A 26,910-nucleotide genomic window follows, 5' to 3' on the forward strand; every position below is an offset into this window, starting at 1 on the left:
GCTTCGGGATTAGCGCGGCGCTTCGCTAGCCCTGGGAGAGCCACGCAACGTCGCGGGGCTCTCCCAGGGCTAGCGAGACCTTGCCGGCACCCAGAAGCTTGGGGCGCGCTGTGCTCCGCACGCCCCAAGCTTCTGGATTAGCGCAGCGGTCCGCTAGCCGTGGGAGAGCTGGGTCTCCCACGGCTAGCGGATAGCTTCCTGAAGCCTGGAGAGCGAGAGGGGTCGGTGCGCACCGACCCCTCTCACTCTCCAGGCTTCAGCGAAAGCCTGCATTCGCTCCATAGGACGCACACACATTTTCCCTTGCTTTTTGGGAGGGAAAAAGTGCGTCCTATGGTGCGAAAAATACGGTAACTTCCTTAGGGCCCGGGACCACTAGGGTGTTGCTATTTATAGACCTTAAGGTCCTCCGTGCGGCATACCAGGAGAGGTGGTCCCATAGGTACGATGGTCCTAGGCCGTGTGTGTTTACATGTGTGTTCCACATATAAATATATATTTTTTCAAGAGTTGTGTACCGGTATGACTGTAGACATTTTGTCATGGACCAATGGTACCAAATAGTATGGGAAATAGTATATAGAAAGAGACCCCGCACAAATAACGCTGAAACAAAACCCCACACATGCACTAAGTAGAAAAATAGAAGCATTGCCCCCCATGCCACCTCCCCCCCTTATCTTCCAAACCTAACACTGCATGCAACAGTAATGTCTCACAACAAATGAACTGATCTGTAGCAAACACATATTGAAAAAACAGACAATGTACGTATTTCTTGTAAACTAAGAAATCTTTAATAAAAATAATATTTAAAACAAAACTGTAGACACCTTCTGTGATTTGGGATTGGGAGAAGGAATGCCCTGGAAAATCCCAGAGGATGCAGGTACGAATAAATAATTGTTTATGCTGATGTGCTAATCAGAGCAATGCCAATCATGAAATAAAGCAATATGGAGGTTCAAACACGTGGATATCTTGGGGACCCCAGACCCCCACAGTGTCCCACAGAGAACTTACAAATCTTATTGACTGCAATATGGGGCTAGGTTGTGGGTAAGATGCCTGAATATGTGGCAAGAAAAACTGAATACTGCTCTCAATCACAAGGGATAGGACAAGACCAGAAACTCATTCAGATGCTGTTGCACACTCACTTGATGTAGTATGGGACCTTATTGGGAGAAATTGCTCGTTCCCAGGGGACTTGGACTGAGGCTGCAAGAAAAAAGTAGAAAGAGGAGATAGACAGAAAAGGCTGATAAGCACTTTGCATGTGATTTGAATGCCCCAATTATTTACCTGCAACCAGTTCTATTTTCTAATCCTCATACCTGGAAAAACACAGTTATGCAACAAAGTTGCAAAGTTTTACTCAGAATAGACACATTGAAATTAATGGATCTAAGTTAATCATGTTCATTAATTGCAATGGATCTACACTTAGTAGGATTTGCAATGGATACAACCCAATATCCCTTCTTTTGGTTCCCATTTTTGCCTGTCTGGGCAAATACCTTACTAAAATATTGTTAGCGTGTGTCGTTGTTCTTCAGGGTTCAGCTCCTTTCCCAGGGTCACTAGAACAGGGATGGGGAAATATGTGGCCCTGAAGATGCTGCTGGACTCCCATCATCCTTGACCATTGGCCATAAGTTTGAGAAAGCAATAGATGGTGCAGCTATTGCAAAGGAAATGAATGCATCACATATATCACAGGCAGTATAGCTTTTAATTATGGACAACAAACAATGGGAAACAGTGAACTGAGTGGTGCTGACAACATAGATAGACAGATAATTTATTATGGTTGGAGACCAGTTTATATGCTGACAACATCATCTTCAGCATGAGGACATTCCAGCTGATTAGTTGTGCTTTCTCTCCAGATGGTCCATTCCATTCCACTTTTCTGGTCAAAATAAGCAAATAAATCATTGCCAGAAGAAAACTAGCACATCAGGAAGTGGGGGCTAAACATTTTCCCCTGATGAGCTAGGGGTTTTTTTGTCTGTTTTTGTTTTTACTACTGGAGAGACCGTTTAAACATTAAAAATGGTATCCTCGAGGCTGGCCAACGGTAAATATTTTAAAGCAATTAATTAATTATAATAACTGTATCAAGCATAAAATGTTGTCCCCACATCAGATTATTTTAGTCCCTTTGTCAAAGCTAAGGAAAGCTTTATTCAGGACTGTGGGAATGATAACTAGAAATGATGGCTACAACAGTCATAAAGGAAGTCCACAGGCAAGTTGCTGTTGTTTCTTTAAGAAAAGAAAATCTGGGCCCACTTCAAGTTTTGAAAATAAACCAAGCACATTTTAAAATCATTTGGGGGTGAGAGTTGTTTAACAAGCTTAGCAGTCTCAGAGCAAGCGAACAGGCAGCATACGCATCACATGACATCAAGTTTCAGTATTCACCCAGGCTATGAAACACACTGAAGCTGGGCCTTAATGAACTTTGGAGGAGGAAAGAGATGAATAACAACAACAACAACAACAACAACAACAACAACAACAACAACAACAACAACAACAATGGTATCCTGACCACATGTTCTTGGTATCTCCTGACACATGCCCGCTGACCACAAATTTGTACCAAGTTGTCCTGTTTTTGTTGTATAGGTTTACTTTTATGAATAATAATAATAAAAACTGTTACAGAAATGGCACCCTGCAGTTGCAGCCTGAAATGGCACTATATATATTCTACCTCCTCAAGATTCTATCATCTCATTCAGCTGCACATGTGAAACATGCTAAAGAGAAGGGAGAATATCTCTTCCCCTCCAAAGTGACAATGCCTTCAGCTGTAGACTTTGTCTACGTACTTGAAAGGAAGTGCTGTGATCCTGGCCCAAAGTCTCGGTGGGCGTCCTGAAGGTGCTTCAGCCGGTCATTGATGGAGACCTATGCAGAGGTTGTAAATATTAAAGAAAATTGGTGGGCAGAAACGTGGCATTTCAGCCTGTCCAGCACAGAACCCAGATGTGCCTCCTATCTTTACAGAGTAGGCTATATTCCATCCACACAAACGTCATGAGATTTCTACACAAACACTACCCTCCACCCAGGCAAGCAAGTATAAAGTTCTACACAAATATAAAATAGGGGACGTGGATTGCCACTAGTACATGTGGAAATGACCCAGGGTTTTTAGTAGAGAATAAAGCTTATCCTGAGTCAAGAGCATGATGCTAATGCTATTCTAGGCTTCATCAACGGAATATAGTGTCCTGAACAAGGGAAGTAATAGTCCCACTCTATTCTACCTTGATCAGACCACACATGGAGTACTGCATACAGTTCTAGGCAACACAGTTTACGAATGATGGAGACAAGCCATTCACCTGCAGAACTTATAGCCAGGGCTGCTGCAATAAACAGCTGTGTAAGCCTTGGGGAGGCAGAGATGCAGGAAGGCATCAGAGGAGGGAGGGAAAGAGGCCAGTGTTGTCCACAGTATCCCTGACCATCATTCAAGGCACCCTAGGGTGCCACAGCACACTGGTTGAAAACCACTGTCTCAAAGGGTGACACATGAAGGATGGAACAAGTTTTGTTTTCTCCAGAGGGTAGAATCCGAACCAATGGATTCAAGTTAAATGAAAGGAGATTCTGACTAAACATCAGGGGTATCTTTCTTACCGTAAGAGCTGTTCAACAGAGGAACAGACTCCCATAAGAAGTGGTGGACTTTCCTTTGGACGTTCTTAAGCAGAGGCTGGATGGCCTTCTGTCATGTATGATTCCTGCATTGGAGGGGATTAGACTGGATGACCCTCAGGGCCCCTTCCAACTCTACAAGGTTCTTGTGTCCCCTCCCTCACCTGCAGCTGTTTCCAACGTGTGTTGATCTGTTCCAGGGCACGAGAGTTCTCCATGGACAGATGCACATCGGAGATAGCCAACTGATGGGCAAGGTCATTCACAAGCTTCACTGCATCTTTCATGGGGGACAGCTCCTCTTTGAACAACTGGAGATCCATCCCATCCCAAAGGAAAAAGAAGTTGGAAAGAGAAGGAAGGAGAGGAGGAGGAGGAGGAGGAGGAGGAGGAGGAGGAGGAGGAGAAGAAGAAGAAGAAGAAGAAGAAGAAGAAGAAGAAGAAGAAGAAGAAGAAGAAGAAGAATTAAGTCAGCAACCAATGACCTTCGATTGTTTACAAATGGGGTTTAATGCACTCAACAATGCATGATGACCCAACTCATGTTGGAAGTGGTGGAAGAAAGCAATCACAGACCTCTTAAGATAGCTAGGAAGGTTGTTCCACTCACAAGTCCCTTGTAGAGCACTTTTTAAGTGCCCAGCAGCTCACTGGTTGTCAGATGTTGGGAACCACAGTTCAAGGGCCTTGCTGAAGGACTGCACTTCATGGAACTGATAAAGTGGACTTTAACCCACAAAATCTTATGCCACAGATAAATTAGTTATGGTCTTAAAGTGCCACAAGATTCCTTGGTTGTTTTTGGCAACCTCAGTGTCTGCCCACTCCCTCCCTCCAGGCAGTGGCGAAGCTGCATGCTCCGGCATTGGGGGAGGAGAGCAGGCAGGGGTGTGGCTGGCACGCGTCCTGGGGGCGTGGCATGCCACCTGCGGGGGCATGGTGTGCATCCTGGGGGCGTGGCACCTGGCGCGGTGGGGAGGTGCGCGGTGCGTGTCCGGGGGGGCAGCCAGGATGGTACCCCCCTCCCTGATGGTGTCGGGGGTGGTGCGCTCCCCCTCCCACCCCTGTTCATCCGCAAGTGCCTCCAGGTCATACCTTGGTGGCCTGGATGTGTTCTGGCAAAGAGTCGATGAAGAGATCTCCAATGGGCTCCCAAGTCTCCCTCACACTTTCAGCTTGGTTGAGGGTTGTGCTGAGCTCCTCCATGGTGCCCTTGATCTCCAGCAGTTGCTCCAAGGTCCGCTCGATGTGGCGGTGCTGGTCAACGCAGCGGGCAGTGAGCTTCTCCCACAGCTCACTGGCCACAGTGGCCTGTTTCCACACAAAACGACTGATGTTCTGGATCCGGTGTCTTGGGGAAACATCTAGAAACAGAGCAGGAAGAAGACTGAGGGCAACTGACCTGGAGGTCAAGCATGAGAGTGGCAGCCCTGAGGAACTCAGAGAAGGGTAGAAGCAGAAAGGCAAACAGGTATAGGCACTTTGTATTGCAGTTAAATGTTATTAGCACAACATCACCCTGGTGTTTTGTGAGAGGGTGGTATATAAATACTTTGATGAATAAATTATAAATTGTGAAAGGGTGGGCTGGGGGGAGTTCAGAGGGCCTGCCTAAAGTTCCCTGTGCCTCTTGCCTACACCCAGTGTTTCCCAAATGTGGGTCTCCAGCTGTTTTTTGGACTACAACTGCCACCATCCCTACCTATCAGGACCAGTGGTCCTGCATACTGGGAAATAAAACACTTGCAGGCATGAGCGATTCCACAACAACACACCTCTTTAACCCGGTTTTTGATACTTGAGATGTATATTTTCAGGACCCAGCTTGCTTCTGTAATTTTATGCTGTTTTAAACTGTTTTTAACATTGCATTTTAATTATCGTAGCCCACCCTGGAACCTGGGGTGAAGAGCAGGTAATGAATTGTAATACCAATAGCAATACTAATACAGTGGTACCTCAGGTTACATACGCTTCAGGTTACAGACTCCGCTAACCCAGAAATAGTACCTCAGGTTAAGAACTTTGCTTCAGGATGAGAACAGAAGTCGTGCTCCGGCGGCGCAGCGGCAGCAGGAGGCCCCATTAGCTAAAGTGGTGCTTCAGGTTAAGAACAGTTTCAGGTTAAGAACGGACCTCCAGAACAAATTAAGTACTTAACCTGAGGTACCACTGTAGTAACATCGACTCCAGTCTGGTACCTCCCCCCCCCCCCCCGCTCCAATTCTGAGCACCTGACTTCCTTAACTGCTTTCAGATGTCCCTGCCCATCCTATGTAGCTCATCACCACCATTTTAAAAGGGGATCTGTCCTTCCTGCAGCCTTCAAGACACCCATCTAGGAATGAGATTAACTTCTATTATATCCTTCTGGAGGTCAGGAGTATATTATCCTCCAAATGCGCTCATGGAAAATTCAGGACAGGGAAGGATTATGGGATCTCTCCATGGTGACAAAGAAGGTCAGCCGGTCAGCCTGGAAGCCTAAAAGCCATGTGCCAGTGAGCTAGCATTGCCTTTTGGCTTTGGCCCAGCAGAACGAGAAGGGTCTGTTTGAAGGTGCAGCGTGAGCGGACTGGGGGAGACAGCTAAAGTTATGTAGGACCGTAAACCTTTGCTGTCGGAATTGGAGTCCTCCACTTCTTCAAATGGATGCTGAGTGAGGAAGGCCTGAGCAGACTCCAGGACAGAGTAAATGTAGGGGCCCCGGGACTTCACCTCTTCCATAAATGCCTGTGCCAAGGAGAGAGAAGCAGGAAAGATTAAGTGAGCTGCAATGTTGTTTCCCGGGCACATAACACCCCCCCTTCCAGTACCAGGATTTGGGGTACCCTCAGGAATGTCACCCTCAGTGGGCTCCCCTCAGCCTGAAAGAGGTGGGAGTTCAAAGTGGGGTGAACTAACAATTCTCTTAGGCTGCCTTGGATTCAGTGGCGTAGCGTGGGGGGTGCAGGGGGGGCCGGCCGCACCGGGCGCAACATCTGAGGGTTAGGGTTAGGGGGCGCAAATCCATGGGTTAGGGGGCGCAAATCCACAGGTTAGGGGGCACAAATTACTTGCCTTGCCCCGGGTGCTGACAACCCACGCTACGCCACTGCTTGGATTTTTTTGGTACTCTGTGCAAGGTGGCAATGGTAGCATAGTTCAGAGAGGGAGGCCCCCTCTGCTGGTCTGGGGGCCCTGGCAAATGCCCAGCCTTGCCAACCTTGCAGCACACTCAGCTGACACATGGCGTAGGACAGGGCAGCTTATATGTTTCCAAAGCTCTGCCACAGATAAGGTGTCTGCTTAACCATTGCCAAAAAGAGAGGACAAAATGGATCTACATACAATAATTTACATGTACAGATGCATATTTAGAGAGGAATATTATAAAAGAGAACTAAAGTCCACCTTACCATACCAGGCAAGGCCCTTGCAATTGAAGCCCCCTGCTCTCACTTCTTGGTGTTATCTATCTTTTAATTAGACTTGGAGGAGACAGCCTTTCAATATACTCCTTCAAATAAAATTAGGTAGATGGTGCATGGAAAGAGGGTCTTTTCCATGGTGAGCCCCTGGTTGTGGAGGGTGATTTTTTTGCAGGTTGGTTTAATTTGCAGAAGGCGACTTGAGGGCCTGTTAAGGTATAGGGCCCTCACTGCAGCCGCCCCAGCCAGCATGGCTACCAGGTGTCTGGGATGATGGGCTGTAGCCCAGCAGCATATTAAGAGTCCCACTGGATCAGACCAAAGGCCCATCTAGTCCTGCAGCCCAACATGCTCATGGGATGCCCACTTCAGAGGCATATTATGTCCTCTTATCCTGGTAGAGGTAGTTCGCAGACATTGTGCCTAATAACCATTAGTAGCTTTATTCTCACCCCCGCTTTAATGCCATGCTATGCCCTCTGCGGTTCCTGCCAACCTAGCAGTTCGAAAGCACGTCAAAGTGCAAGTAGATAAATAGGTACCACTCTGGCGGGAAGGTAAACGGCGTTTCCATGTGCTGCTCTGGTTCGCCACAAGCGGCTTAGTCATGCTGGCCACATGACTCGGAAGCTGTACACCGGCTCCCTCGGCCAATAAAGCGAGATGAGCGCTGCAAACCCAGAGTCGGCCATGAATGGACCTAATGGTCAGGGGTCCCTTTACCTTTACCTTATGCCCTCTGGGACACTTACCGCATGCCTCTCCTTCTCCTGCTGAACCAAGAGGACGTCCCCACGGAGTGGCAGCTGGGCGGAGAGCTCCTCATCTTTTTGGCCAAGCCAGTCTATGATCTCCTGCAAGGGAATCTGCAGCTTGCTGCTGTGGTCTGAGAAGGCTTCCAAGCGAGCCCTGAGGAAATGAAGGTGGGAAGCAGGCAAAGAAGAATGAGACCATAGAGATGGGAAGCGATGTGTTTGAAGCAGAATGCTGAGAGGGTGACAAATGAAACCATCTCGGAAGTATGTGTTTTGGATACTCAGAATTAAATCCTTCCCTTGTCCATTGGCTGATGTCACAAGTGATGTCAACGGACATCACTATGGCTATGGCTTGAGAAAAATGGCTTTCTGACCTCCCTCTTCTCCCCCCGCCCCGCATTGGCTGTGAGAGATAATTCTCCCTCACACAGCCAATGCTTGCAAAATGCAGGCTTCTTCCTTCCTCTCCCCTTCAGCTAATGTGGGATAGGGAGAAAAAAACCTGCATTTTGCAAGCACCAAGCATAGGGCTAGCAACGCCCCTTGCACAGCGGTTCCTAAGCGTCCAACAGATTTTTGACAGGTGGGCAGGACAACCTGTCTGCCAGTTGTGTGACATCAAAGCGACACTGTGTGATTGACAGGTAGGGTGCCCCATCTGCTTGCCAAAGCTGGTTCGCAGGGTCCAGACCAGAGCCACAACGGTTTCCCATTCTTGCACTGTCTATCCTCACCCATGGGGATTTCAACTTTGGCTTCAGTATCTGTCAGACTGGCTTCTGTAAGCCAAAGGAAAACAAAGGCCCTTTGCCACGCATCTCCCAGCATCTCACCGAAGGCTGTGCGATTTCTTTTTAATCTCATTCCAGCAGAGATTCATCTCAAGAGGCATCTGTGGCCCAATGGCACCATTCAGAGGCTTTTGGCTCACACAGGCCGGTGCAGCGCCATCTTGGGCTGTTTTAACCTGAGCATAAATACAGAAAGCAGGAAACTCTATTATGATATGAAGAGAAACGGCAAGGGAGCGCAGTAAATTTTTATCCTATTGCTCCTCTTCTTTCCTTGTTGGGGAACAATTGTGTGGGAAGGGATGCATAGGAAGTGTTCTAAAAATCTATGATTAATACTGGGTGCTGCTTTATAAAAGACATTTTAGTTTATTAACCACCTGATTTTTAGTTACCCAACCGCTTTTCTTTTGTATGTACAGTATCATGAAAAACAAGAGAAAAAGAAGGGGGGGGGTCATCTTTGTTTTGTTTTTGCCTCATTAACCAATTTCATTAAGCAATTTTTAAAAGCTCACAACCAAAAAAATAAAATAAAAAATAGTGTGACAGGACTTGCTGTCATGAGTATTCATGGATGTTCAATTTTTGTTTATCAGCAGTAGTTGGGATTTTTCAATCAGTACATATTAGGGAAGGAGAAGATGGTAACAGTAAACATGCCCCAAATCCTAATCACTATGATACAACTTGAAATACTCATAGATTCCCCCAAAGAATCCTGGGAGCTGTAGTTTGTTAAGTGTGCTGAGAATTGTTAGGTGACTACCTATCCCCCTGACAGAGCTACAATGCTCAGAGTAATTTAACTATCCACCCCTTTTTTCAAGGAACATGTAGTTTTCTGAGGGGAATAGGGGGTTGCTTAACAACTCCCAATACCTGTAACAAACTACACTTCCCAGGATTCTTTGGGGGAAGCCATGACGCTTTAAAGTGGCGCAATACTGAATAGTGCAGATGGGGGGGGGAATTGGTGATGGGAAAGACACAAGACCTTGTAGAGCTACTGTCAGTCATAGAATCAAAGGACAGTAGAGTTGGAAAGGACCATGAGGGTCATCTAGTCCAACCCCCTGCAATTGAGGAGTCCCCCCCCCCCAGGGTAATTGTATCTGCCTGGTATCAAACTGGGAACCTTTCATGTGTTTGGCAAATGTGATAACTATTACACTGTGGACATCAGAAGTGAGAAACCTTCAAAGGAGTCCGTGCCCATTCCCAGTGCAGACCCCAGCTGCATCTTCCTCTGCCTCACACCTGATGTCAGGTGTGGGGCAAGTGGGTGTTATTTGGAGGAAATAGCTTTGCAGGTCTAGTTAGGTTCCCTACTCTTGGAGTAAATGGACAAAAAAATCTGGACTAGTAGGAGGACACTTTCTACGTAAGTGGGCTCTACAACAGAAAGTTACAGTGTGGAGTGTTGTTATTGAGAGCCTTCCTGCACAATGCCTCCTTCTATTTGCCTTTCCCCACTAGAGCAGTTAGCATTTCAAGCCCATTGTGCCTGCTGGATTCTCCCTCCATAGCTTCTTCTCTCCACTCCTTTAAATGTGTGTTTTTTTTATAGTTACAGGTAGGTAGCTGTGTTGGTCTGCTGTAGTTGAAACAAAATAAAAAAATTCCTTCCAGTAGCACCTTAGAGACCAGCTAAGTTTGTTACTGGTATGAGCTTTCGTGCGCATGCACACTTCTTCAGATACAGTGGTACTTCGGGTTAAGAACTTAATTCGTTCTGGAGGTCCATTCTTAACCTGAAATTGTTCTTAACCTGAGGCACCACTTTAGCTTATGGGGGCCTCCCGCTGCTGCTGCTGTGCTGCTGTGCAATTTCTGTTCCCACCCTGAAGCAAAGTTCTTAACCCGAGGTACTATTTCTGGGTTAGCAGAGTCTGTGACCTGAAGCGTCTGTAACCCAAGGTACCACTGTACACTGAAACAGATAGGTGTGGTAGACCTGCCAATCACCCATTCCCACCACCCTTCTGAGTAATACCGCTCCCCATCCTCTCACTATATATAAGGGTCTGGTAACTTCTGTTTCAGTGTATCTGAAGAAGTGTGCATGCACACAAAAGCTCATACAAATAACAAACTTAGTTGGTCTCTAAGGTGCTACTGGAAGGAATTTTTTAATGTTGTTTTTGTGTGTGTGTGTGTGTGTGTATGTAATTCTGTAAACTCTGGAGTTCCCTCTCTAGCCTCCTGATACCTCCCTCTTGGCATGAGTGGTGCCATTTTGGCTACATAGCAATCAGCACTCACACTTGACCATTGCAAATACAGGGAAATATAGTGGGGGTGAAAGGGTAAAATCACAGCTGGCTTCCTCATAAGGAACCACTAGAGGGCAGAACTTGGCTGGGCTGGTCACTCTCAAACTGCCGCTTTTGCTCTGTTCCTCCTCCTGCATCACAAGGATGGTTTTTGACTTGTCTTGTGAGGTCTAACTTATTTTTTTTTAATGGACTAGAATCTTGGTTGTATACCAATAGTCTTTTCATGGCAGGAAAGCATAGCCTGGATCTCTTAATACATAAGGCATAGCTATTGGGCTTAAGTGATCCTAAGCATACAAATTTCTTTAGGATGCAAGAAATACTTTACTAGATTGGACCACGCTCTGCACAATACAACATTCCTTGCAAGAATCCAAGCAACCACAGATAGAGAACATCCCTACATTAGCGGTGCAATGACAGTCCACAATCTAACAGAACATTTTCCCTACTCTTTTAAACTTCCGATGGTTAAATGCCCTCCTCCAACCAACTATGCCAAAGTTGGGGAACCTCTGGTTTGCTGGTCGAACTTGAACCGCCAGGGGTTCAAATTTGGCCCACAAACCATGGCCACCTGGCTCCTCACACAATAGCATATCAGAAGCATTAAGGTGTACCCCTAATTGTGTATTGGGGCAAAGGAAAGCAGGCTTCTGCTGATTGGAAGGAGAGCCAAAGCCTACTTGGGAACCACTGTACAGTGGTACCTCTGGTTACGTACTTAATTCGTTCCGGAGGTCTGTTCTTAACCTGAAACTGTTCTTAACCTGAGGTACCACTTTAGCTAATGGGGCCTCCTGCTGCCGCCGCGCTACTGGAGCACGATTTCTGTTCTCATCCTGAAGCAAAGTTCTTAACCCGAAGTACTATTTCTGGGTTAGTGGAGTCTGTAACCTGAAACGTATATAACCTGAAGCGTATGTAACCCCAGGTACCACTGTACAAGGGATCTGGGCAGGTAGGCAGGGTATCACAGCATCATGTGGCTGGTGATATCCAATCTGATATCCAGTCTGACTGGTGATGCCCATCTGATCCTGTTGACCTGCAGGGATGGAGCCAGATAAGGATCTGGTCCATAGAGTCAAAAAGGCTCCCTACACCTGAACTGGGCAATGGGATAACATGTGCTATCTCCCAATGTCATCAGTGAGAGCTTTCCATTTATTCTGAACAAGAGGCATCAGGCGGCTGCATTTCAACTGGCAGGGACAAGGGTGAAAACTCACTCCTCTGAGTCCTGGCCCTGTTTCCAAACAACAACAACAACAGCAGCAGCAATAGTTACACTGCACTCAATTATATTAAGCAGTTACACTGCACTCAATTTCATTATAAAATACATAGGACCAGTGCTTTTTTCTTTCTTTCTAAAAAAATGTTTAGGGGTACTCTCATTTTCCTACTGATATTAAATACTGCCCCTCAATGAGGCCAAACTTAGATTCACAAAATGTTTGGGGGTATGCATACCCCTGTGTCCCCCCATAAAAAGCACTGCATAGGACCCCTCCAGACAGCCCATTTAATCAGCTTTCATCCTGATTTGCTCGCACGAAGCTTATGCCGAAGTTAGTTTATACCTGGTCTTTATTGAGCATTCATCCTGATCTGGTTGTGGGTTGTTGACTCTGCTCCCTGTTAATTAGGGTTGCACTGTTGTTTCAGTGGATGTTTTCCTGTACAAAGTGCACACTGCTTACATATTTTTTTAAAAATACTGAGGGCTTTAGAAATGCTTTTGACTACTGAAGCATCTGAAACTGAGGCAAAGGAAAAAATGGAACATACTTCTGACATTTAAAAAGAGAACAGATACGCTTGTTCTATTTTAAGAGAGCAAGGATTCTGGATAGCAATAACAAATACAAAATAATGAATCACTCCCACAAGTGGCATGACTCTTCCATCCTTCTTCAAATGAAACTATAAAAAGACTTCATATGTTTCCTTAAAAATACCCCCAAAATATGTTTTCTTAATTAGATGTCATTGCGACATATGAATTATTTTTGATACCCAAAATATGTATTTCATGACTGAGCAAAATGGTATGATCAAGGTCTCAAGCAGATATAAAAGCATTTTGTTTCTTTTGGTATGTGCCCAATGCAAACTGGAACTGCAGAGATGTACAGGTACAACAACACATTGGTGTTGTTTTTCTTTGCAATGATTCAAAAATCCAAAAGTGTTATAATAAATAAAACTTACAGCAGTGAATTAATAGTCATCATGCATAAGCAATCTGCTATTGGTTGCATGAGCATCCAAATGATGTTGGTGACTTTGGTGATGAAGACCTGCCAGAGTCCCTCTTTACCTCTTTCTAAATGGTCACCAGTTAACATTTAATGTGTGACACATAAAAGCAGCAACAAAATGTTGCAGCGTGAATTGCTCCTGTTCAGGATACTCCAATCCATCCCCTCATTCCAAACAACCCATTAGGATTCTGTAACCACTCTTAATCCTCACTGAGCTGTTTTTTAGGTTCCACCCTTGGGTTCCTCCCATTTTTTTGCACTTCTGTAAAACTTGGTGATCCCCAAGTCCAAGCTTGCTAAGATGTTGTGTGTGTGTTTGTGTATGCATGGATATATTTATGCCTGCATGTGCACACACTGTTTTAGCTATACAAACAGCCACATGGAAAGCCTGAATATCAGAAATAGTAATACCCGAGTGGGATCTGCAACAAAATGCTGCAGTGTAGAGTGCTCCTTGTTCAGCGTTCCATTTACTCCACAAAATCCTATACCCCTCCAGTTTTCATTCCCACCCTTAACGGTCAGCCTTCCAAGCCACTGGGCATTCTCAGTTTTTCTTGGACTTGGGATGTTTGGCGGATCTCCCTCTTAGGATTTTATTTGCTAAATATTTTTTGTGCACTTACAAACCCAAACCTGCTGATGTTCTGTACATGGGGTGATGCTGTTTTGGCTATTTAAGGACTGGAAATAGCTAATGCTATATATATATCTGCTATTTAAAACAACGACAACTGTGGGTGCCATCTGTTTGAGTTTCCTAGATTTGTACTACTGCTATTAGTATTTTGATTGCAGTTATCAATTTGCTGTTCAATCTTTTCCCTCCATTGCATTTTCCTTTCCGCCCCTCACCCCATAAACCACTTAAGATTAATTTCCTTCTCTGTGGGAAAGCTAAATAGAATCAAGCCACTAATCTGGCCTCCCAGGTAAAAGACATTGTGCTACCAACACAATATATACATTTCCAGTAGTAAAATCAAGTCCAGGACAAAATCCTGCACAAACAAGACACACAGTTGCTCAGGGTCAATACGTGCTTAAATGTGGGCCGATGAAGCTGCACACAAGCTGAGATTTGAGTCAGCAAGTGTCAGGACTGGGAGACTCACATTCAAACCCAGCATGCAAGCCCCTGGTACCAAAATGGGGGATTTTTTGGGTACTCGGGCACCCAGGGTCCCAGGAAGTTGTCACCTATGTCTCTTGGCTTAACACACTTCACAGGGGTTGTTGCGAGGAAGAATTAAGGGCTTTATTTGGGAACAGAGTATACCACCTTGATCTCCTGGGAGTATAGGAAATTAAGGTACAGTGGTGCCCCGCAAGACGAATGCCTCACAAGACGAAAAACTCGCTAGACGAAAGGGTTTTCCGTTTTTTGAGTCGTTCCGCAAGACGAATTTCCCTATGGGCTTGCTTCGCAAGACGAAACGTCTTGCGAGTTCTTGCGAGTTTGTTTCCTTTTTCTTAAAGCCACTAAGCCGCTTAGCCGTTAATAGCCGCTAATAGCCGCTAAGCCGCTAATAGCCGTGCTTCGCAAGACGAAAAAACAGCAAGACGAAGAGACTCGCGGAACGGATTAATTTCGTCTTGCGAGGCACCACTGTAAAAGGTAAAGGTACCCCTGCCCGAGTCGTGACCGACTCTGGGGTTGCGCCCCCATCTCACTTAAGAGGCCAGGGGCCAGCACTGTCCAGAGACACTTCCGGGTCACGTGGCCAGCGTGACGAAGCTGCTCTGGCGAGCCTGCACCAGCGCAGCACATGGAAACGCCGTTTACCTTCCCGCTATAAAGCGGTACCTATTTATCTATTTGCACTTAATTGTGCTTTCGAACTGCTAGGTGGGCAGGAGCTGGGACCGAACGGCGCTGTCGGCAAGTCCTAGGCGCTGAGGTTTTACCCACAGCGCCACCCACGTCCCAGGTGGGAGTATAGGAAATTGCCTTATGCCAAATCAGACTCATTGATCCATGTAGCTCAGTATTGTCCAAACTGACTGGCAGTGGCTGTCCAGGGTTTCAGATAAGTGTCTCTTCCAGCCTTACATATGTACATGCCAGGGATTGAACCTGTGACCTTCTGCATACAAAGCAGATGCCCTTCTACTGAGTTATGGCCCTTCCTTGCAAAAACCAGTATAAATCTGCAACTAAAAAAACAAGCAGCATCCTCTGCGACATTGCATGGAGCAGCATCTTGGATAATTCCTGGACATGTGCAATGAGAATTGCAGTCCATGAGCCCTTGCGGAGGTGCTCAAGGTGGCTTAAAAAACATAAAAGCAAGAATGACTCAACCATTAAAATATAAACCATCAAACTTAACATCAGGAAGAAAAAACACACACCAAGAAAACACAAAACAAAACACAAAATGAAGCATCCATCATCAATACACTGAGGCAGCAACAGAATCAAGGGTCTCCCCATTGATGATGGGGCTGCTGTTTGTAATGATTTTGGATTATAGGTTCCCAGGACTCATACCATGAATTGGGAGTCTTGGGTGCAGCCCTGAAAAATATAAAGCAACTCTGAAGGCAGAAGTGTTTCTGAATTTGTATAGAATGCATTACTCTTGATGCCGAATAACCACAGCCTGATCTCAGTACAGCTGGAGTGACATGATTCATTGATCATAGTCATAGATTAATAAAAATTGATAAACACAAAGTAATTAGCATAATAAGAGTATGGAAAGATTCACATAAAAGCAATTCTTACTTCACCGTCTTGTGTTCAAATTTGTATTGAGGATAGACTTCAACTACTTTTTTTAAGTAACTTAGGAAAAGTTACTTAAATTGTTAGATATTAGAGTTCCCAGAGTGTGTTCCAGGTTCCCCTCTCTGAGCAATTTATACAAAATGTGTTATATATCATATCACAAACCACAGATTCCATCTCTCCAATTCAACAGGGACAAATAAAATCATTAAATGGAATTTTCTTAAACCAGCCAATTAGCAAGGCAAGGGGCAGAGTATTAAAAATGGAGAAGCATAAATTTGTGTATTAAAATGAACAAGCATGCATTTGTAAACAGTTAACGTTTGCAAGTGCAAAACTCTGGTAATCCCATAATTTTGGATATCGCTTAAGAAGAGTAGAGAGCAAAATTTAGCCTGTGCAGTTTTCAGATGGTGCAAAATCTAAATCCGTTAGCCTCTAGGTAACAGAGAGAAGGGTTATAATTACCCAAAGAGATACATCAGGTGGGTTTTCCTAGGTACAGACAGAGTAGAAACTGGCAACTCAGAGGTAGCTTTTGTTAGAACAGACATGGATTCCAGTAGTGCCTAGTGTAAGGTTACCAGATTTTTTTCAATGAATCCAGGGACACTTTTCAACTTCAATGGATTTTGTATGGGGACTGATTTGTAAATATGGGGACATTTGGTAACCTTAGCCTAGTGGGGTAGGAGGTTGCAGTAATTGCTCTGGGGGGCAGACTCTCATCATACTGGACAGGTATAGGGTAGAGCCTGATGGGCAAAGGAGATGAAGCCAAACTCAACAGGACTGCACATAAACATGCCTCTCCTAGCAATTTAACCAAATAGTAAGTTTTATTAGATTACAGATTTTAGTGTGGCAAGAGTTCGGGGGGGGGGGGGCAGACTGTCCCTTTGCTTCTGGCTCCTCATTACTTCCATCTGTCTAGTGTCCCTGAGAAGGAAGCTATAATCAGCAGGGTAGCATGGGTTGCCAGAGCCTGGGGCAAGGAAAGTATGCTTGGCACCGCCCTCTGATAGGCTGGAACAAAGGGGCAATAGCTCGGTGACCTACCCAAGTGGCAGCAGTGGCACCCCGTGAGTGTCAATAACAGCGGTGAGCAGTATATGGGGGGAGGTTGTTGTTGTTGTTGAGGAGCGGGTAGCTTTCTAAAGCTCATGCAGAGGGCACCTGAGCAACAGGCCGTCACTCCAATTCACTCCTCAGTCCTTCCTTCATGATCATTGGAAGATATTCTGTGTGAGCGGGGGGGTGTGCACTATTTTTTTTAAAAATATTATCTTATTTTTTCTTTTTGGAATGTTGTGCCCCTAAGAATTTTGTGCCCAGGCAATTGCCCCTATGGCTCACCCATAAAAAGGTAAAAAAAAGGGTAAAGGACCCCTGGACTGTTGTCCAGTCAAAAGCAACTATGAGGTTGTGGTGCTCATCTAGTTTTCAGGCCGAGGGAGCCGGCATTTGTCCACAGACAGCTTTCCAAGTCATGGGACCAGTCTGACTAAACTGTTTCTGGTGCAACAGGACACTGTGAAAGAAACCAGAGCGCATGGAAACACCGTTTACCTTCCCACCGTAGCGGTACCTATTTCTCTACTAGCACTGGTATGCTTTCGAACTGCTAGGTTGGCAAGAGCTGGGACAGAGCAACGGGAGTTCACCTCATCACAGGGATTCGAACCGCTAACCTTCTGACCGACAAGCCCAAGAGGCTCAATGGTTTACCACAGCACCACCTACCCATGCTACACCACTGGCTATAATCAAGGAATCGTATATCGAACCTTGAAACCTGGCTATCTTAGCTTCTCATTTGAAAAGTAAATGCCCAATAAATGCACAGCCTGCTGTGGGCTATTTTGGCCAACTATTTATCTGCAGCATTTATCGGGGGATGTATTGAGCAGTTAGCTTAAAGGCCAGGAATCACTGGGTCAGGCTTGGGGAAACACCGGCCCGAGGGTGAGATGCAAGCCCTACAGCATCTTTCCATCTGCTCATGATGCCAGCTAGGGAGGGAGGAGAGATTCATTTCTGTTCGCATTAAAATGGGAATATTGCACTTTCTGAAACAATACTGCCCTCTGGGAGGAATATAAATGTAATGATAATAATGATAAGTGGTCTGGAATGCAGCCATCCTTTGAAATCTGCATTTCTCCAAACTTTGTGATACAGTTCTGCAAGCCAAGTTATGTGTACAAATGAAGTAAGAGAAAATAACATGAAAAATGTGTCTGAAGACAAAAGTGCACACAGAAATGTGTGTATTCTTATGTTGAAAGGGACTTTAAAAGAAAAAAGTAATACTGATGTAGAAATGTGGGGAGCTAAAGACTGGAAAAATGAAGAATTGAGAAAAAAACAAAATGGCCAGATTTGCCCATCCCTATTCTTCTCCATCCCCTTCATGGATCACTGCCTTGCCATGGCGAATGGGCTTGAATAACTCAGAGAAGCTATGAACTATGCCGAGCAGGGCACCCAAGATGGACAGGTCATGGTGGAGTGTTTTGACCAAACGTGATCCACCTGGAGCAGGAACCGGCAAGCCACTCCAGTATCCCTGCCAAGAAAACTCCATAGACAAAGACTAAACAACAACAACATTGTTGTTCCATGGTTCCATTCCCTCTCCTCGAGTCTGCATCATACCCTCCTCCAATGTCTTGTCATGATGTTTGCCTCTTATGCCACTGAATCAACACCACAAGCCTTCCCACCATAGCTTGGAACACCTGGAGAGCTGGTTTAAAATCCCTCCTCAGCCACACAGTAGGGTCCAGTCTCTGTTTCTCAACTTTAACCAACCTTGCATATTTGTCATTAGGATGAAAATGAGAGAACATACGTTCACCACCCAAAGTTCCTTGGAGGAGAGGCAGGATGCAGACATCAATTGACTAGATTTATTAAATAACTAGAAGCCTCAGATCTGTTGCTATTGGGAATTCTAAAAAACCAAACATGAGGTGCAGTTTGGAAATTCAGTTGCATCCAAACATAGATGAAAACCTGCTACTTGATCTCAGGAACTGTCATGCAAAATTTGAATGTGTTATCTTAAGAGGTGTCCAAATGCATACCGGACAAACAATTTTCCAAATGTATAGTGGAACAGTAATACTTCTGTTGCTGCTGCTGCTACTATTGCTACTACTTCCCTCCAATATACCACCTGCAGAGGAACTGTCTTATGCATGCAAGCCCTTATGCCTGGTTTTGTAAAATGGTATTGTGAATTGACATGTGTTGCTGATGGGTTATCTTTTCCCTTCTTTGAGCTTTTATTAAAAGCCAATAAACTTTGCATAAAAAGTTCAAAGCAAACTCACAAGAAAGTCCCACCAAGTCCAACAGAGTTTACTCCCAGGAAGGTATGTACAGGTCTGCAGTCTCACTATGGAATAATGTTTACAGTGATACCTCAGGTTAAGTACTTAATTCGTTCCGGAGGTCCATTCTTAACCTGAAATTGTTCTTAACCTGAAGCACCACTTTAGCTAATGGGGCCTCCCGCTGCTGCCGTGCCGCCGGAGCACAATTTCTGTTCTCATCCTGAAGCAAAGTTCTTAACCTGAGGTACTATTTCTGGGTTAGCAGAGTCTGTAACCTGAAGTGTATGTAACCTGAAGTGTATGTAACCTGAAGTGTACTGTACTTAGATAGTGTTACTCCCCAGAAAATGGTGAACTGGATTGCAGGTGACATTATCTGTTAAGCTCACTGCTGCGGAACAAATTTCCTTGATGGAGAAACTCACATGCTTTGAGACTGACTTATTTAAATTAGAATTTCATCTTAGTGGTCCTGCCTCTTTCCTATTGTTGGTGTCCTTCCCCCTGATTACTTAACACCAGAGGTGGGAACCATTTTCAGCCCGAGGGTCACATGTCCTAGCGGGGAAGATTCTAGAGGCGAAAGTGGGCAGAGTATTGAAACTCTTATCTATGTGCACAAGGTTATATATTTCTAGCCGTGAAAAAATCAGAAGTTTCTATAAACACACATATGTAACACTCCATCCAGGGAAACAATAGGCTCAAGCACACTGCGCTGGCTGGGGGACGACAGAAGCTATAGTCCGAAACATCTGTAAGGTGCCAGACAGTGGACCTAGGACCTTCTGCATGCAATGCAAAAGTGCTCTACCACCTAGATATGTCACTTCCCTGCACATAGAAAACTAGCATGTCAAGGGGAAGGTTAGGGTTCAGCCCATATCGGGCCAGGCTGTTGCCTTCATGTTCTGATGATGGGCCTCAATAAAGCATCTGGCTGGTTGGCTGGCCACCATGGACTGTGGAAGAAAACAAGGACCCCTTGGCCTTGCTCTTCTTCATTTCCATAACAAAATGGAGCCTCCAAGTATATAGACTGCATACCTTAAGGACAGATAATGGAGACGTGGATTTCAGGGACATGGTTTTTTCGCCCCATCAAGAGCTGCATGTGAGCTTCCCAGTGGCACTTGGCCAAGTTTTGCTGGAAGGAGGGAGCTGTGAGGCTACCAACTCTAGTCAGGTCCAGCCAGCTTTGCCAATGATCAGGGATGATGGAAGCTGGGAGTCCAACAACATTCTGAGGGTTATAGGTTCTCCAGCCCTGGTCTAGATGGATCTTGGCATTCAACAACCAACTCTCATACACACACAGAGCAGCTTCCACTTTTTGCAAGCCGCTGCTGACATTTTCACTAAAGAAAAACACCACTGTGACTTTATTTGTGCTGGCCATAGTTTCTCTCTCTGACTAATTAGCCATTAGTCCTCCAAAGCGATGTAGCATTTACTGCCTTCCATTAGAAGGCATCAACCCCAAGGGCTCCAGGAATAGCATACTCAAGCATCATAATGCTCTCAGCAGAAGGGCACCCTAAGGGAGCATTCTTGTTGGGGAGGGCAAAGACTACTCAGCAGCAATATTCCATGGTCTGTTAAGAGAAGGAACAAAAAAAACCTGGTGTGCGGCTGGGTGAATTCCCCAGGAAAATCTCTTTTAACACAGATTTGCTTGTAAAAAATCCATGCATAATTACAGTGTCCCCTTGTTTTAATAAATCCACAGGATGGCTTAGGAATTATATGGAAGAAATTCAAGTGTTAAGCATCGCATCTGGCAAACTAATTCTTAATATTTTGAGTCTTAAAAGATTTTACTGAAGAAACCCTTTAATATTTTGATTGCTTTGCTTAAAAAAAAAAAAAGAGCTGTGCTAAACAGAATCTCATTTCAACTGGAAAACTTTGCAAATCTGCAATACCCAGTTAAACATTCTGGGAAGCATCAATTCTGAAAGAGTGCAAAATTACGCACCTGTGCTAGGGAGCACATTGCAAGTACAGCAGGAGCACATGCGCGCGCGCACACACACACACACACCCAAAACAGTGCAAAGGAAACTTAAAAAGATGAGCATTATAAATCATTCATGCCACAGCTGCTGCATCTCACGATGCCTTCACACTGGGAAGATGGTGCCTTTTCATGCGCCGATTCTCACAGTGCTAAAGTAGGTTAGCCTTGCTCTGTCAGCCAGGAAGAATGTTTCAAGTTGGAAACCCTAAGTCCAGGATGGGAAACCCCAGGGGAATCTGGGGTTCTTTTAGAGCAGCAGCTTGCAATAGAGTCACAACAGAAGACAACTCCACAGGGTGCTGCCACGTGGAGCCGAAAGACAGCCCAAGCGTGCAAAGCTTGCAAGAGAAGTTCACAACACACCAAGTGCCGAAATGTGAAATACACCTGCCCATACACAGACACAGAGTTAGACATCCCGAACCTGAAACAAAATCTTCTGGGATGGGGGAATCAGTTGTCTCCAGCTCAGCATCAAAACTCCAGCTGCTCTCTACTGCAGGGATGTCAGGCTGGCTAATTCACTCCCACTCTGCCCAGATGCATGTGAACTGCTTTATTTTTAGATCCATGCCTGCACTCTGCCTTTGCAGACAGCTCTCCCTTACCTGGGCAGACGCGAGGATCCCCAGAGGGTCTCCTTGGTAGCTCCATGGGAGAGCATGTGTTGTCGACTGCCAGCCCTACCAAAGCCATCCAAAAGGGAGATAAAGGAGGGAACGGGGAAAGCCTGGTGGAAGGAGTGGTTTGCTACCGTCTCTTTGCTGACCCCCTAGGAATCTTGCAGGGGGGTGGCAGCAAGAGCCACCGTTCAGGCTGTGAATTGCAGCTTTGTCCATATGGAATTCCAACACCCTCCAAACCACTTGATCCTCTGGCTGGGGTGGAAGCAGCTGCCTGCGTGAGAGGGAGGCTGAATGTCACGGGCAACGTCTTGCCCTCCCAGAGTGGACTTGTGACAGTCACACTCAACTGCAGTAAAAGGGTCGAAAGAGAATAGTCACCTTGCTATATGGATGACCCGGTGTTGGCCATGGCTGTCAGATTCTTTCTCCTTGGCCTCAATGCTTACCCTTGTAGAACTCAGTAGGGAGCAAAATTAAGACTCATAGGTTCTGCCTGTCACTGTCTCTTGTCTCTACCTATTGTTGGTATCTTTGCCTTCTGCCCACCCGTTCAAAGGGGCACCAGCCACCAATGCCATGGAGTCTGTTGTCTGATGGGAACTGCTGTGAAAACCGGTGTGGAGGAAAGATCCCTCTTCGGAGACTGAAGGGATGGGACCAGGCCTTCCCTGTCTGCCAGTCTTCCTTACAGACCAAACATGCTTCCTGACTGTCCCTATTTCCAGGTGGGATTCAATCACATACCAGCAAATCCAGGCTTCACAATCAACATTGTTTCACACTTGCATAATAATTTCACATAACCCACCACAGCAAACCTTTATCCTTTTTGCAATAAAGGAATTGGCAGGAAAATGTGTAGGATAATCAGGATGGGGTGGGGAGGGGGAAGGGGAGGGAAGATGTCCTTTTTATTATGCATTAACAATGATGTTCTCATAATGTTATTGGGGCAGTTGTAGATGGCTGCGCTTTCTAAACTGTTTGTGTCTGCAACAGTTCCTGTACGAACATATTGCTTTGTTTCCAATCAGTGCATGTTCTGTAGCTTCCTGATGAAATCCTGCAATTTTTCATATCACAAGGGTTCCTCTGGACTGTCAGGATTTTGCAGGAGGAATTTGATCATCTACCAGCAGTAGCGGAGCTTCATGCTCTGGCCCTGGGGGACAGAGAGCAGGCGGGGGTGGGGCTGGCGTGGGTCCTGGGGGTGTGGCGCACCACCTGCGGGGGCGGGGTGCCTAGCATGGGGGGGAGAGCTGTGATGGCACCCTGGGGATCACGCTGCCAGGGGTGGTGCACTCCCCCCGCACTCCTCTTCCTCCGCCAGTGTCTACCAGAACTTTAGGTGTGTGTGTTTTAAGTGGATTAAAGAGCTGTTGCCCTAGCACAACAAATCCACTTTTCAAAAAGAGAGAAAGTGCTGGACTTTTTCTGGTTTGGAAAGTGATGGGGAAATGCACTGAAAAGTGGCATGAACAAATGACTAACAGGAAGATGTATAGATGTATATGCAAGAAAGTCAGGATGAGTGCTCATTGCCATAAAAAGGTAGAGGTAAAGGATCCCTGGACAGTTAAGTCCGGTCAAAGGCGACTATGGGGTTGTGGTGCTCATCTCGCTTTCAGGCCGAGGGAGCCAGCGTTTGTCCACAGACAGCTTTCCAGGTCATGTAGCCAGCATGACTAAACCGCTTCTGATGCAATGGAACACCGTGATGGAAACTAGAGCAGCGCATGGAAACTCCGTTTAACTTCCCGCCACAGTGGTACCTATTTATCTACTTGCGCTGGAGTGCTTTCGAACTGGTAGGTTGGCAGGCGCTGGGAAAGAGCAATGGGAGCTCACCCTGTCACAGGGATTCGAACCACTAACCTTCTGATTGGCAAGCCCAAGAGGCTCAGTTGTTTAGACCACCTGCCACCTGTGTCATATAACCACTCTGCAAACAAATCAAATACTCAATAAAAACTTATCAGAACCTATCCCCCACATAAACTGTCTGCAAACAAATCATAGTGAACGCTGAATAAATCTTCTAGGTTTGTTTGGTTTTTGTCCCACTTCTGTTGTGCTATAGTGTAAACGTGCCCTTCCAGTAGCATTGAGAAGCAATCATAGGGCAATTAATGAAGCAGAGTAATGTATGAATAATCCAGTATAAATACTCCATTAATGCACTATCAATGTGTCGAAGACATGTTTTAGGATACATGTTTCGCAAGGAGGAGGACACCCGTCTGGAGAAACTCTGCCATATCATGTAACCCCTGACGCAAACAAATCAGAACGAATGCTCAGTAAACAGGGGACTGTTGTCAAACCTGCCTGCAAATTCTGTGGAAACAAATAACAAAGAATGTTCAATAAACAGGTTGTCTGGAAGCAGCCCAGGTTCCCCGCAGGGAATACTGAAAATTCCTGGGATTCACCACCCCCTTCAGCACCAAAGCAAGAGGAAGAATGTCTTTGTTTTGACCAAGAGGATTCCGTTCCTGCCACTAATGGTCTCCCACAGACTTTCCCCCTATAAGCTAATGTTTCCATGCTCGGTCCCACCTACGGGCACATGATAAAAAGCTCCCTCTTTCTTTTTGTCTCTGCCCTCTGCTTCTTTCCACCAGATGACCTCCTGCACTCTTGCATGCCTGTCCACCACCTCTGCCTTTCCCTCTCTCCCCCGCCCCACCTCACAGCTTTTAAAATTTCTACAGTGAGATGTTTGCAGGGCTGAAGCTTGCCTTGAAGACATTGCAAAAGCCATGTTCTTTGTCGGTATCAGGAACCTCTGGCCCTGCAGATGTTGTGGAACTACAACTCCCATCATCATCATCATCATCAACAACATCATTTAATTTGTATGTTTCCATAGTGAAAACCATGCTCAAGGCGGCTTACAACATGAAAAGATTTACATAATTGCAAATGTAACTTAAATAGAAATAAACAATAAATAATACTTATCAAAATACCATAACTGAACAATTTCCACATAAATTGTAAGATCTAAATATGAAGGTACGGAAATTTTATGTCGATAACAACAACGAAAACCTCCAACAAAAATCTCTAAATAGCCCAAAGAGTCTGTTCAGCAGTCTCAGTTTTTACAGCTGGAGTCAGGGCCCCACCCTCCCAGGCCAGGTGGGAAAAGGCCAGCAAGGCAGGGAGTGTTAGTTGCAAGAAAAAAATAAACATAGAGAAGAGAATTTCCTGGATGCCAAGATACAGGTTTTGGGCAAGTACTTTTTGGTGACAGAACCCCAGCAGAGATTTGAAATCACAAAACATGCTGCAAATTAATGTGTGGAAATATAGGCTGTTAGGCCTGTAAAATAGATCCACCCAAAGTTTCCCTCTTTCCCCAACATAGAAAAAGACCACACATTTGCTAAGTTTAAAAGAATTTACGTACAACTCTCCAAAGATCCGATTCATGTGCTTTTCCATATAGCATTCATATAAAGTTACACAGGCAGTAAAACTTGGCAGTGGTAAAAGTTCTTAAATTATTGTGATAGGAACTCAAGAGTGGTTTGTAAGAGCCATGCAGTCTGAGCTTCAGCAACCAGCTAAGACATGGGTTGAGGAGGAACAAAGTCCCTCCCAAGGTGAGCTAAGCCTGGCGGCACAGCTTATTCTATGCTTCTAACACCTTCATGCATTAAATAGACTTGGTTATATGAGACTGGTTATCTCACAGGGAGCAGGTCTTCCAGGATTCATGGCCATCATCCCTGGTCATTTGAGGGCTAAAAGTTCCCCACACCTGGTTTCTATGGTCGCAAAACAGGGACAGACAACATTTTTGTTTGAGGGCTGCATTCCTTGGGTGGAAAGTGGCTAGGAGCTACAAGACAGAAGTGGGTGAGGCTGGAAATGGGGGAGGCCAAAGGTGAGTGTGGCCAAAGCAAAAAGTGCCCCCCTCTTTGCCCCTAATTCATTTATCATTTATCCATTCTTACTCTCACACACAAGCTCCACAGTTTTTGTTCCTTGGGATGGAAATGCCCTTCTCACATGCCAGAACCACAACACATAACTAATATTTAATTAACGTGTCCAACTTGCTGCCACAGGAGATAGGGAAGACTACTAGAATAGATCACTTTAAAAAGGGAGATCAGGCAAATTCATGGAGGAAGACCCATCTGCAATGAGACAACAGCTAGGACAGAAGTGGGGAATTTAACACCTGAGCCCTCCAAATGCCCCTATTTGGCCCTTGGGACTCCCTGCCGGCCACGCCCCGTCATTAGCCACCTGCTTCTCCCCATAATAGTAATAATATTAATATATTTATATGCCACCCATCTGACCGGGTTTCCACAGCTGCTCAAATATGCTGAGCTATTGTTTTCTTTCACTGTATTTTTTCTTTCACTTTTGTTTTTTTTTAGTTATAAGCTTTTGCAAAAACAGTTTATACAAAATATCACATATAAACAAAGACATCCCTCCCCCCCCCCTAAAGAGCACAGGAACCAATAAATAGCGGGAGTTCTTACCTGAGACTGTGCATGGGAGGTGCTGTTGCGACGAGATTGGCCTGTGGCATGCCACTCATGACATCTGGGGAGGGTGAAAGAGCATCCCTGCATGACCATTGGCTGCATTAGAACAGACGCTCATGAGGGCATATCTGCTTTGGAACACTAGAAATGGAAAAGGGAGTGAGCAGGAATTACTTGATCACTTCATGGACTCTTGATGAGCCACTGACCTGATCCAGCAAGACTCTCCTTAGATTCTTATGGGCTTTTAGAGAGTTGGAAGGGCACTCAGATGTAATCAGGTCCAACCCCTCTGCTAAATGCAGGATCTGCCATGTTGGATTATCATCATCACCACTATTATCATAACTGATTTACTGATCACTTTCTAAATCGTTCCACGGGGTATTTTAGGCTGGGAAATAGTGACAGACCTCAGGCTACCAAGTGAACTATGTGTCCGGGGGGGGGGGGGGATTTGAACCCAGGTCTCCCAGATCTTAG

General features: G+C 45.5%; 1 protein-coding gene across 8 annotated transcripts in view; it reads right to left on the bottom strand.

The window, feature by feature from the left end:
- The window catches only part of DRP2 (dystrophin related protein 2), a 61,336-nt gene that overhangs the window by 29,197 nt on the left and 5,229 nt on the right, over positions 1 to 26,910 (bottom strand). For 5 of the 8 annotated variants that reach the window (XM_028714849.2, XM_028714851.2, XM_028714850.2 and 2 more), the window contains 8 exons: positions 26,422 to 26,568; positions 8,680 to 8,813; positions 7,841 to 7,997; positions 6,291 to 6,411; positions 4,774 to 5,042; positions 3,843 to 3,989; positions 2,844 to 2,922; positions 1,161 to 1,221 (listed from right to left, as the gene is read on the bottom strand). In XM_028714849.2, the coding sequence (XP_028570682.1) occupies positions 1,161 to 1,221; positions 2,844 to 2,922; positions 3,843 to 3,989; positions 4,774 to 5,042; positions 6,291 to 6,411; positions 7,841 to 7,997; positions 8,680 to 8,813; positions 26,422 to 26,529 (1,076 nt within the window). In that variant the 5' untranslated portion in view covers positions 26,530 to 26,568. Of the gene's footprint in view, positions 1 to 1,160; positions 1,222 to 2,843; positions 2,923 to 3,842; positions 3,990 to 4,773; positions 5,043 to 6,290; positions 6,412 to 7,840; positions 7,998 to 8,679; positions 8,814 to 21,895; positions 22,009 to 26,421; positions 26,569 to 26,910 lie in introns of those variants that run through there. The other 3 variants (XM_028714854.2, XM_028714855.2, XM_028714856.2) reach the window with 3 other exon arrangements.

The sequence above is a fragment of the Podarcis muralis genome, chromosome Z, assembly GCF_964188315.1.
Source record: "Podarcis muralis chromosome Z, rPodMur119.hap1.1, whole genome shotgun sequence".
Classification (NCBI taxonomy): domain Eukaryota; kingdom Metazoa; phylum Chordata; class Lepidosauria; order Squamata; family Lacertidae; genus Podarcis; species Podarcis muralis.